Consider the following 12,540-nt stretch of genomic DNA (forward strand, 5'->3'; position numbering starts at 1 on the left):
GCAAGAGCGAGTGTAATGGTACTTTGTATCAGCCATGAGGAGCCAGCCACCAATCACCCCCTTAACTCGTGATTGAGAAGTTGCCTCCTCACAGAAAAACACCCAGGCTGGATGCACAACAATCATTGCCCCCAACAATATACACCATCTATGGGACTGCCATCGCGACCACTCCAATAGCTGTGGAGGTATGGCAGGTTGTGTACTTTGTGGGTGACAAACTGAACATACTTCAGTAGCTGATGACCAAGTGATTCTTTATTCTAATAGTCTCTACAATCACTACAGCAGCTGAGAGCATAATTTGTAAAATAAAAGCAGCATTAAAAACAGTCACTTTTAACAATTGACGAAATACAATGAATAAATGGATGAGAGTTTCCACATACTAATACCAAACATCTCACTAACATCATGAAAGGCTTTAAGATTGGAAAATCTGCAGTTTACTTCAGCGCACTGTTGCTATGGTGCATCATAAAGGCCCCAAAGGAGGTCTGTGTCCCTTTGCATTCAAAGGGTGTTATTCATTGGTGGCTGCTTGAAGGAAAAACAGCATGACAGCAGTAGGAAAGTATTTAACACCAGTGCTCAGAAGGAACAGAAGAGTGGTGAAATCAGCTCCAGTAAGAGAAACAAGTCAGCTAGCAAATTAACATAACTTTCCCTTAGACCACTCCCAGCTTTTATTACAAAATACATATTGGCAGGAAAAATCCTACACATTTCTCTGCCCAAACTCTGATACAAATTGTGTTAATAAAACTATCTTCTTTAATTATTGTGTATGCAGTCTGCATATGGGATTGTTCCTGCATCATCTAGGATGTGCTCTCTTCTCATTGTCACTGTCAGGAAGGAGGTACAGAAGACTGAGGCACACACTCAGTGATTCAGGATCAGTTTCTTCCCCTCTGCCATATGATTCCTAAATGGACATTGAACCCATGAACACTACCTCATTGTAATATTACTGTTTTTGCATTATTTGTAATTTAACTATTTAATATGTGTGTGTGTGTATGTATATATATATATATATTCACTGTAATTGATTTACTTTTTCTTTTTATATCATATATTGCATTGTATTGCTGCCATGAAGTTAACAAATTTCACATATGCTGGTGATATTAAACCTGATTCTGATTCAATCACACCCTTCTCACTGTATTGGCTAGGATTACAACAATATAGGTTGTACCTCAAATATCTCAGTGACATACCGTAAAATACTAATTATCCAAATCCCGACAGTAGTCTTAATGGCTCAACAGGCTTTCTTTCCCACTTGAGACACCCAGGACCATTCCCTTAAAACTCATTGGTGCTTAGTTCCCTAGCTCCATCTACATTTAACAGTTCTGTCCCTCATTCCTTTTCAATTTAATATTATTAAAAACAGGAATCTACAAGTCTAGCACAACAAAGAAATGAGGGTGCTGGATGATCAGACCTTGGAGGTGTATAGTATACTGTGATTTTATTGTATTAAAACAGCCTATTGCTCTTGTGAAGGGGGTTAACAATATAATTTGATACTGAAGTACATAGAGAAATTAGAAAAGGTGAACTATCATGAAATGTAGAAAATTTCAAGGACAGCCTTAAAAGAAAGCAGCAGAAAGATGTATTTTGCTCAGCAATTTCATATCTTAAACCCAGGCAGTAAAAACCACAAGCAAAAACAGAAGGGAGAAGGAAATTAGAGTTGAACAAGTATCCGTATTTACTCACTGAGCTTTGCATATTATTATTAAAATATTTCAGCTAAATTCCTCTAACCTGGAAAAAAGTACCATTTAAAGCATTAATTAAATTTCAAAAAGATATTATTTGTGCATTGTATGGGGCAGCTACATGTGATAAGTGCCACTCTTATTCATCCTCCTGGCTCATTGTTTCCTGGGAGGTAACACATTTTCCTTGAAATAGCCAGGATTGCTGATGTTCCCTGCTGGCTTGTAGACTGCCACCACAAAGAATGTGCCTTTCCCATCCGTTGCTTGTCCAGCCCCCATCTCTTTTGTTGCCTTCCACACCAGCTGGGTGAAGTGTCCTGGAATCAAAACCAGAGGAAGATGGGCCAACACCATTATAGAGTTATACAGCATAGGAACAAGCCCTGCAGCCCATCAAATCTATGTCAACCAAAAACCACCCATTTCCACTAATCCTACATTGATCCTAGATTTTTATTCTCCCCTCATTCCCTACAGATTCACTCAACTATTAGCAACTTATAGTGGCCAATTAACCTACCAACATGAATTCTGGGACATGGGAGGAAATCCATGCAATCACAGGGAGAATGTGCAACTCCATTATGCAAAATGAATGAGAAATAGTTGTGATTGGGTTTCACACCCCTCTCCCTGCCCGCTCCCCCAACCCTCCCCTCCCTCTCTAAGCCCTCCTTCACTCTCCCTCCTTCCCATCTCTCTCCTCTCTTATCTCCTTTCCCAGGTCCTTTCCCATCTCCCTCCCTCAAAGGACCCTACCTCTCCCTTGCAAATCCCAGCATCTGCAATTTCTTGTGTTTCCAATTTCAGTGTAAAGTATCCTCCCAAAGGCTGCATTTTGGGAGATGGTGACCTCCAGCAAACTGAAGCCAATGAAACTGAATGAATCTTGAACATCAACCTACAAATGCTCTCAAACACTTACCTGTCTTACTACTAAATCCTGGAGCTTTGAAGTTGTAGTCCCGAATTTCATTGTACCAGGATTCACTCACCTCTTTCCCTGAAACAAATAAAAATTTAAAAAATCATTACATTTCAGTTACACTCTGTCTGCAGATCTGACGACAATTCTCCTAAGTCTTTTACCTGTTATAACTAAACCCAAGCTCAATTTGTTCCTTCACGACTAAGTCATCAGGACTACAGAGACTAATCATAAAGAGATTTGATTTCAGCTGCTATCCCTGGAAGCAGTAAAGTATAACAATAAAAACAGAAGCGAACCTCAAAGTCCATGCCATCAGCTGATCTGTGCCTTGATCCCCATGTCTCCTAATACTCTAGGTGTCTAATAATTCATTGATCTGAACTGTGAATGTACCCAATCACTGGAACCTACAGCTCTCAGATACAAGATTTCTTAAGATGTTGTTGGGTGTCATTGAGTTGTTGACTCATGTCGACCCTACATTGGTCGGAAACATTTTCCCTCAATCTAGCCATCAAGCCATTTAATAATTTTGAAAGTTTTTATGAAATAGCTTCACATTCTTTTAAACTTAAGAGCATAAAGTCTTCCTTGTACGGCAAACTATTTCTAGAACCAGTCTCATGAATCTTTGCTGTACTTCCTCAAAGGCAAATAAGTCTTCTCTTAATTAAGGAAAGCAAAATAGAGTAACATTCTTCATGAGATTTACTTCTGCCTCATTTTTCCAACTCATTACCATATACCTTGATATTCAGAAATAAGTTGATCTGTGTTTGGAATTAACTCCATCATCAAGTCTCCAAACCACTGGATTCAGTTCCAAAGGTTCACTCTTTGATCCTTTATCCTGACACTATTGCCCTTCATTCTAGACACCTTATCCATTTCCAGTCTGTTGCAAGAGGATTCCCTCTCATTTTTCTAGATGAGAAATACACTTTTCTAAATAGCGAATACAAACTGAGCTGATCTAACCTTCCATCTCAGCAGCCCCGTGTTTTAGTGAAGTAGATTGCCAGGCCTTTCTTTCACACAGATAGTGAAGTAGATTGCTTATGTTTCAGTAAAGTAGTTTGCCAGGCCTTTCTTCTGCTGCTGCCCAGGTTGGGACCTGGCTGGATTTGAACTCAGGACCATCCGCCTCGAAGTCCAGTTCTGATACCACTGCACCACTGGCCAACCAATGCATCTTAAGATGTGTAATACTCCAAATAAAGGACCTTTTCATTTCAGTTCTGAAAGGTCAAACCCCTCACTTGAAACTGTGTTTTTGAGCTCAAGATAATCTATACAGGGAAACAATGCCCCCCCTCCCCCCAGTATTTACCACTGATCACTCTCCAGCCTTAAATCGTGCTACAATTTATAAAGATTTTCCAAAGTTGGTCAGAGTTCTCATTCATTTTTCTTCCCTTGTTGACAATGCATACAACCTGCTGACTAAACAAACTGAATGAAGTGCACCAAATAGCTGTAATAAGTCATGTCAAGCACAACTTTAGATCAGAATATAGCTTTCATGATTTTTAAATGTCCCTGCAGTTTGCAGCCATTGTCATGCCTTCGTAATACATTGGACACATACTGCTGGTCACAGCTCCAATGACCAGAATTCAATCTTGACCCTGGGCAATGTCTGTGTGGATTTTGTACATCTTTCCTATGACAATGGTTTTCCTCTAGGTATTTAAAGTGAAGATGGATTAATACTTATGAACACAAGAAAATCTGCAGATGCTGGAAATCCAAAGCAACTCACACAAAATGCCAGAGAATCTCAGCAGGTCAGGCAGCATTTATGGAAATGAATAAATAGTTGATGTTTCAGGCTGAGTCTCTTCTTCAGGATAATATTTGATAGATGGAGGAACAGAAAGTGATGGAGAATTGGCACAGACAAGGAGCTAAGGTCAGCCCAGATCAGCCACAATCATATTCAGGGATGGGGTAGGCTTGAAGGGCCCGATACCTTCAACGATGTTTTTTGCATTTTGGTTTCTCCCCCACATCTCAACATTGAGCTGATCGCTAGGTCAGTTGACAATTATTGTTTATTATTTATCATTAAATTATTAAAATAACATTATAAAATATTATTCATATATAATATATTCATAACATTATTGTTAATTGTTCTGAGTGTAGGTGTGTGGTAGAGTATGGGAGGAATTGATGGCAATGTGGGGAGAGTAGAATGGGATTAGCGGTGAATTAATAATGGGGGTTTATATTGTTGGTGCAGAAGGACCTGTTTCCGTGTTATATGACTATACAATTCAATGACCTTAACATGCACGTGGCAACGTCAAACCTCAAAGCCCATCTTCCGAAGCTTCACAATCTTGCAAAGGAATCAAGTGAATGCTCACTAGCCTTGCCAAACAAACCACTGATCATCATTAATTTCAATTGCATTTAATAGACATTGGTGCAACTTTGGTCCGGAGAAAATCCATTTAGTCACTTTTCTTGGGTTGAAAGGTTTCTAGGGAAGTAGGTTTTATTAAAGTTATGTAGGAAGTTTTTATTTTCACTTTTCACTGAAAACGTTCACCTACAGAGGACAGAAGGCCTCTTGTATTTTACAAATCGTCTGGTCTCTCTCTACTAATATTCAAATACATTTCTTAACACAATTCACCAATATTCATTATTGCACAAACCATTAGTGTTAATAATTCCTACAGTACTGACAAGAGACTACTCCAAACCCTCTGCTCTCCACCCCTGAATGATTACTCCAAACTCACGGGTCGTTGACTAGGAGGGATCACTGTTAATGGGAGCTCATCAACCTTCATCTCTACCTATACAGACTATCAACATTTCCAATCAGCTCTGTACCTGTTGGTAGTGTTTTGTTGCTGCTCCATTTGTACCAGAGGTTCTCTCCATATTGGGTGTCACTGTGCTTGAGTGCTTTGATACTGGCAAGATGCTCTGCCCATTTCTTTGCTTGTATAGACAGTTCAGGATTGACCTGGAGTGGTGGGGACTGATGTCGAGCTCGTAAACTATTGTGCTCTTTAAGCAGCTCAGCAATCAAAGCATCCTTTTCATTGCCTGAAAAACACAAATTGTTGATTGCATAATTTACAGGATCATACTGAGATATTTAAGTGATATTCGTTCACATTGTAATTTAGTGAAATGGAGAGCTTGCTGTTGATATAATTGCAATATTTACACAGAGAACTTAAAGCATCAAAATAGATCACTCTGTTCTTGTCCAAAGTGGTAATGCTCCATTTGTGCCTTCTTCCAGTGATGACCTAAACCTATTAACTTATTCTTCTAACCGAAAAACAATTACGACCAGAAAAGGCTATTTGGCTCTTTGAGCCCACTCCACCATGGTCAATCTTCCACATCAGATCTATTTTCCTGCATTATCCCCATTTCCCTTATATTTAGTAATCTGTGATTTGAATGCCCTCATAGGCCTCTGGGGAGAGGATTCCAAAAGCTTACTAACCCCCGCGTGTTTAAACCTTTTCTCATTTCAGGCAGAAACAGCCTACCCCTTATTCTCAAGGGGTCCTAAACCTCTCTTCCAGCAGAAACATTCTCCATCTATCTAGCCATCAAGCCCTTTAACAATTTTGAAAGTTTTGATGAAATTGTTTCACATTCTTTTGAACTTAATAGAATTAAGTCCTCCTTGTATGGCAAACTATTTCTAGAACCAGTCTTGTGAATCTTTGCTGTACTTCCTCAATGGCAAACAAGTCTTTTCTTAATTAAGGAAAGCAAGACAGAATAACATTCTTCACGAGATTTACTTCAGCCTCATTTTTCCAATCCATCCCCATATTCCTTGAAATTCAGAAATAAGTTGATCTGTGTTTTGAATTAACTCCATCAAGTCTCCAAACCACTGGATTCAATTCCAAAGGTTCGCTCTTTTCTCCTTTAACCTGACACTAATGCTCTTCATTCTAGACACCTCAACCAGGGAAAACATCTTCCCATTTCCAGCCTGTCTTGTGCTGTTGAACGTTTCAATTGAATGCCCTCTCATTTTTCTAAATAGTGAATACAAACCTAGCTTGCTTAATCTCTGCTCTTTTGAAAATCCTTCCATCCCAGCAATCAGTCTAGAGATTCTTCACTGAACTTCCTTTGTGCCAAGTAGCTGCTCTTTGGAGGAATGTGACCAAAACTGCATAAAGTATCCCAGGTAAGGTTCCACTTAGTATAACCGTTAACTGGTATCTTTGTTTCTGTATCCTCTTACACTGAAGGCCGACCTACTATTTGCCTTAACTGCTTGCTGTGTCTGTATGCCTGCTTCCAGTAACAGGTGCACAAGAACACCAAGTCTCTTTGCATATTAACATTTCCCAACGTACAAGCCATTTAAGTAACACGCTGTCTTGATTTTTCTATAAAATTATCAGCCTTATCTAATTATACTTGCCCAAATTAAACTGCATCTGCTACCTTTCTGCCCACTTACACAATCTGTCCAGGTTTTTGAAATTCCTTTCAATAGGTTTTAATATGTACATTTAATATACATTTGTATCTTTCATAAAATCCACAATCCCACCCAATTCTTTTTTGGAGCTAAATATGGAAATGTTACACTGGTTCCCTCAACCAATTTATTGATGTACATTATAAACAGTGGAGACCCAGCACTAGTTCCCCGTGGTACCCTGTGAGTAGTTGTATGGCATCCTGAAAAAAAGAGATCATTTTCTCTTTTCTGCCTGTTTACCAATGTTCCGTCCATGCCAATGTATTACATCCAATGGCAGGTGCTTTAATTTTGCTCACTAACCATTTATGTGGGACTTTATGTAAGGCCTACTGAAAATCCAAGAACAGAATAAACAATAGTTTTCCCTCATCTATTCTACCAGTTATTCCTCAATAAAGACTCCAAACACAACTTCCCATTCCTAGAGCCATACTGAGTTGTTTAACACAGAAATAGGCTCTCCAGCCCATCACATCCATGCTGACCCTTTGCCCAACTTCACAAATCCCATTTACTGCATAAGGTCCATAAACCTTCAATGCCTTGTCAGCTTAAGTGCCTGTCTAGATGTCTTTTAAATATGGTAGTAGTATGTCATTCCACCATCTCCTCCAGCAGCGAGTTCCAGATAATATCCCCTCCTTGTGTAGCACTCTTTCCCTCAGATGCCCCTTGAAATTCCTTGCTCTCACATTAAACTTATGCCTCGCTTTTGACCCTTGCCAGGATTCAATCGATCTACTTTTTAATCATAAATCTACGATGACATGGCATATCCTGAGTCCAGCACGTCGACGCAGCCATGAAAGATTGCCAGCGTGTCCACTTTCTTAGTGTCTTTAGATGTACAGTGACAAGAATTCTGAATCACATCCTACAGAGAGTGGTGGACTAAGCTAGTTCCATCACTGGTACAGCTCTCCCTACCATCGAGGACTTCTACAAGAGGTTATATCTCAGAAAGGTGACATCCATTATCCAAGAACTCCACCATCTGGGCCATGCCCTCTTCTTCATCCTGCCATCAGGCAGGAGGTAGAAGAGTACAGGCAGACACTTCAAGGCTCAACAACAACAGGTTCTTGAATCAAGCTGAAAAATCCGAATACTAGCTTGGACACATTTTATTTTCTTTCTCTCATCTTACACTGATGCTGTTATGTTTGTCAGGTAAGGTATATTTCAGGATGAAAGTTGTTTATTGCCATATGTACATATATGCACAGAAAACGGAAAACCTACATGCAATACCATTATAGCATTAGAGACACAACATCCACAAGAAAACTATAAATTAAACATAAATTATAGTGAATTATACAAGAAAGAATACGATTAGAACATGTTACGTACCCCATAACTAGGTTGCCAAACCAGCAGAAATGGATCACTCAGTTGGAGTCTGGATTACTAGAACTAAGAAAGTTTTATTAAAGAAACAAGCAACACAGTACTCTAATCAAAAGGATAATGAATGCAACAGTTCAGCAATGATAAACATACATGTACACAGAACTCAGATAACAGGATCAATCAAGCTCTATCGTTGTCTAGGGGTAAATGACCAGTTTCAAAGTGACGCAAAGTTCAGTTCAACTTAGTTCAGTTCAGTTCGCAGTAATCGCTGCCGTGGCGATGGACAGTGGGGGGAAGGAGAGAGACAGCAAAACGAATGAATATTCAACACAGCTTCCACACAGACCTTCGCAGTCAGCTTTCGGGCGAGTCCTTTATGATGTCATCTGAGGTCACCGACCGTGACCCCTCCGTTTCCAGATACGATCGTTTCCCTGCGGTGAACCTGGCACCCAGGCAAGGGTGGACACACACCAGGTTCCCGCCGATCGTGCCTTTCCACCCTGTGCGTTTATGGCCCGGTACTTCCCACCGACTTGTGAGAGACGCACCGCTTCCAGGGTCTTGTTACCTCGGGGTGTCGTGTGTGTGTCCTGCCTTAGCGAACCTGTCCCTTTTTATCCCCCTGCTGGGGTATCGCCTGTCCATCACTTCAAACAGATCAGGGTTCAAAGGGGGAGCCGCTCTTGACAGCTCTCCTTCCCCTTCATTAACATCTCCAAATGCTGCTCCATTGTTTTCCTTATCTCTCTCTCTCCTGAAGACAGGTGGCAGACCAACTGCTGATCCCACTGGTGCCAGCACAGGACAGCTACATCTTAATCCATGTGTATTCTTGTCACAAACAAAACACTGAAGTCTACTGTAGTGGAAAGTGGTCATGCTGTTGATATACTGAGGTAGTGCGAGTTGGTTGAAGAACTGAATGTTTGAAGGGAAGTAGCTGTTCTTGAGCCTGGTGGTGTAGGGCTTCAGGCTACTGTTCCTCCTGCCCGATGGTAATTATGAGAAGATAGCAAGACTCGTGAATAGCGAAGATGTTTGATGATAGATATTACTTCTTCAGGCAGCAACACATACAATAGATACTTTTGATGGATGTGTCAATAATGTATTGGGCTGAGTCCAGCATTCTCTCCAGCTTCTTATGCTCCTGCGCATTCAAACTTCTGTACCAGATCATGATTTATGAGCAGTTGCTGGACTGACACCTCTCAGGCCTGCTAATGGCTGTCGGGAGCAATAAGACATGGGACTCTAGGAGGGCCAGGTATTTTCGCCTGGACTTGTTAGGGCATATTCTGGAGATATGGAATAGAGCAAATTTTAATTTTAACAGTAACCATTCTTCAGATGTGAATATGGATGCAGATTGACTTTAAAATGCGGCTTAGAACAATGGCCTTCCTGGAGCTGCAGACTGGGGTCAATTGCAAACCAGGAAACATCACATTGACCAAGAAACACCCCACTGACCTGAGATGTCTGCATATGCATGAATGCAGCTCAGAGATAGCAGTGATTAATACTCATTTTGGGGGTGTTGATGTGAAGATCTAGGGCTACGTCCACACTACACCGGATAATTTTGAAAACGCTCGTGTCGAGTAAAAACGACAGGCGTCCACACTAAGCGTTTTTCAAAATATCTCTGTCCACATTAGGCGGATATTTGGGCGAATCTCCTCCTACTGGGCATGCGCAGGACACACACAGAAAACCAGTGAAGAGGAAACGATATACTTAGTGCGCGTTTGTCCAGTTACAGAGTAGAAAAACTTTAAAGGAATTGCTCTTGGCTGTCACGCAGGAGGACTTAAAACTTAAAAAAAACAAATACTGGAGCGTATGGAGGCAACCGACAGGGAGTTCATGGACAGTATGACCCGCTGACGACGAATGTTGAAAAACTGACTAACTCTGTTGAATTAATAAAGCACCTTGTTAAATGTATAAAACGTCTGCATCAGCGTTATCTTGTATTTCCATACAATGTTACATTAGGCTGTTACACATCTATTGTCAGAGAAGAACTTGCATAAATAGGTAAACCACCTTCATACAAGCAAGGACAGAAAACAGGGCGAAGTGAGTGTACTTACTCACTTCTTCACTTCGTTGTTAAAACAACGAACATCTGTTCTGCACATCATGACAGCGTTTTTAAATAGTCAAAAAAGCTCACTTTACAATTTAACTCTCACGCCGTTCACACCGACTGCGCGTTATAACAGCTTGCGCAGTACCAAGCAGAAGCAGAAAAAAGCATTGTTGTTGTGTTGTCATGACAACGTTTTTAAATCTCTCGGGTTATCCCGTACACACTACGCCGGATATTAAGCGTTTTCAGATTTATTCACTCTGGAGAGTGTTTTTGAAAATCTCCGTTTTCGGGGGCTGAAAACACCGGCTCAGTGTGGACGGGAGGGCAAAATGAAGAGAAAAAGCTTCGTTTTCAAAATTATCCGGCGTAGTGTGGACGTCCCCTAGGTGTAACTCAAAGGAAGCATTATGAATGCATTGTAACTATAGAAATTGCCCTGCTGTTACCTTTGATCTTTAGCATATAATAATGTGATGTAACGTTGGGTCTGGGAGTGTCTCTCTGGAATCACACCAAATACCGTCAGCTTGTATGTGCCGAATAAAGACTTTTATACTAGCAGCTGTATGTCTCTCTGGTGGCATTCGTTGACAGTCACAACAGACCTCACAGAAATAATTTTTTGTTTCCTTTATAGGGAAGTTCCCTCCCCACCATTCCAAGATCCATGGCTACATTCACTCTAATCACCAGTGACCATCCTACAGAACTGTGGCTATTTGCAGAAACTGTTAGTAAAAACTGTCAGCCAGGTCAAGTGACTATATGTTGGTAAAGTACCCCGTCTAACCCATGAGAATTTCAAATCTCTGACCGTTTCTACCTGCTGCTTTATCATCCTATCCTGTCACTTCTGAATGCAATTGTCCACCAGCATCATGTACATGATGGGATAAAGCAAATTTCAAGAAACGTTCCAGAGTACTCAGGAGCAGGAACTCACCATTACATTACTGAACAATATTAAACATTGTTTTCATTTCTTCATAGGAAATGCTTTAAGAACAAAACTTGTACCCGAAACTGGTGCTGCTTTCCCTGTATCTGGAGTGTCAGATGCCTTGACTTTTTCTCTGTGGGCTGATCCACCTTGCTGCACCTTGCTGCCAGGGGGCAGGACGTTTTTAGCAAAGTAGCCTGGATTGGTGATGTTACCAGCTGGGTTGAACTGAGCCACCACGACAGTGAAACCTTTGCCATCAGATGCTAGGCCAACTCCCATCTCCTTGGAATCTTGCCACACCAACTGTGTGAAATGGCCTGCAGAGAACAGGCAAGAACATACAAAGGAAAGAAAGCAATGTGGTCTGTAGGTAATATCTAATATATTCTTCCCTCTACAGATCGGTCTATTAGAAGGCTGTCTATCTCCTATCCACTATAAACTTGAGATCATCCAAAACACTTAAGACCAGAAACTCAATCCAAACCGACAAAAGTCAGGGGAGGGGGGAGGAGGAGGAGGAGGGAGAGGAAGAGGAGATGGGGGATAGAGGACTGGAGAGAGTGGGGGGTTCTGGAGAGTGGGAGGTCGGTGGAGAGGGGGGGAGGGAGAGAGTGAGGGGAGAGGGAAGGAGGAGTGGGAGGGGGAGATGAGAGGGAGGAAAAAGGGAGTGGGGAAGAGAGGAGGGAGTGGGAAGAGGGGGAGAGGAGGACAAGGGGGAGAGGAGGGGAGAGGGAGAGTGGAGTAGAGAGGGAGTAGACAGTGGGGAGAGAGGTGGGAGAGATGGGTGGAGAATGGGAGGGGAGAGACATGGAGAGAGGGGGTAGAGAAGTAGGGGAGAGTGGCGGTGAATGGGTGATAGTGGGTACAGGGAAAGGGGAGGTGGTGAAAGTGAGGAGGGAAGGATGTGGGAAAGAGGGTGGCAGAAGGGTCGAGGGGTTGGGGGAGAGATGGGTGAGCGAGACAGTGGGGAGG

At 41.6% G+C, this 12,540-nt stretch overlaps 1 protein-coding gene across 1 annotated transcript in view; it reads right to left on the minus strand.

Annotated features, from left to right (window-relative positions):
- Positions 1 to 246: 246 nt before the first annotated feature.
- LOC134360095 (uncharacterized) overlaps positions 247 to 12,540 on the minus strand; it is a 136,419-nt gene continuing 124,125 nt past the window's right edge. Inside the window, exons 23-26 of the mRNA XM_063074175.1 lie at positions 11,640 to 11,882; positions 5,521 to 5,739; positions 2,668 to 2,745; positions 247 to 2,059 (exon numbers count right to left, since the gene is read on the minus strand). Coding sequence (XP_062930245.1) covers positions 1,896 to 2,059; positions 2,668 to 2,745; positions 5,521 to 5,739; positions 11,640 to 11,882 — 704 coding nt within the window. The 3' untranslated portion in view covers positions 247 to 1,895. The remainder of the gene's footprint in view (positions 2,060 to 2,667; positions 2,746 to 5,520; positions 5,740 to 11,639; positions 11,883 to 12,540) is intronic.

The sequence above is a fragment of the Mobula hypostoma genome, chromosome 21 (assembly GCF_963921235.1).
Source record: "Mobula hypostoma chromosome 21, sMobHyp1.1, whole genome shotgun sequence".
NCBI lineage: Eukaryota > Metazoa > Chordata > Chondrichthyes > Myliobatiformes > Myliobatidae > Mobula > Mobula hypostoma.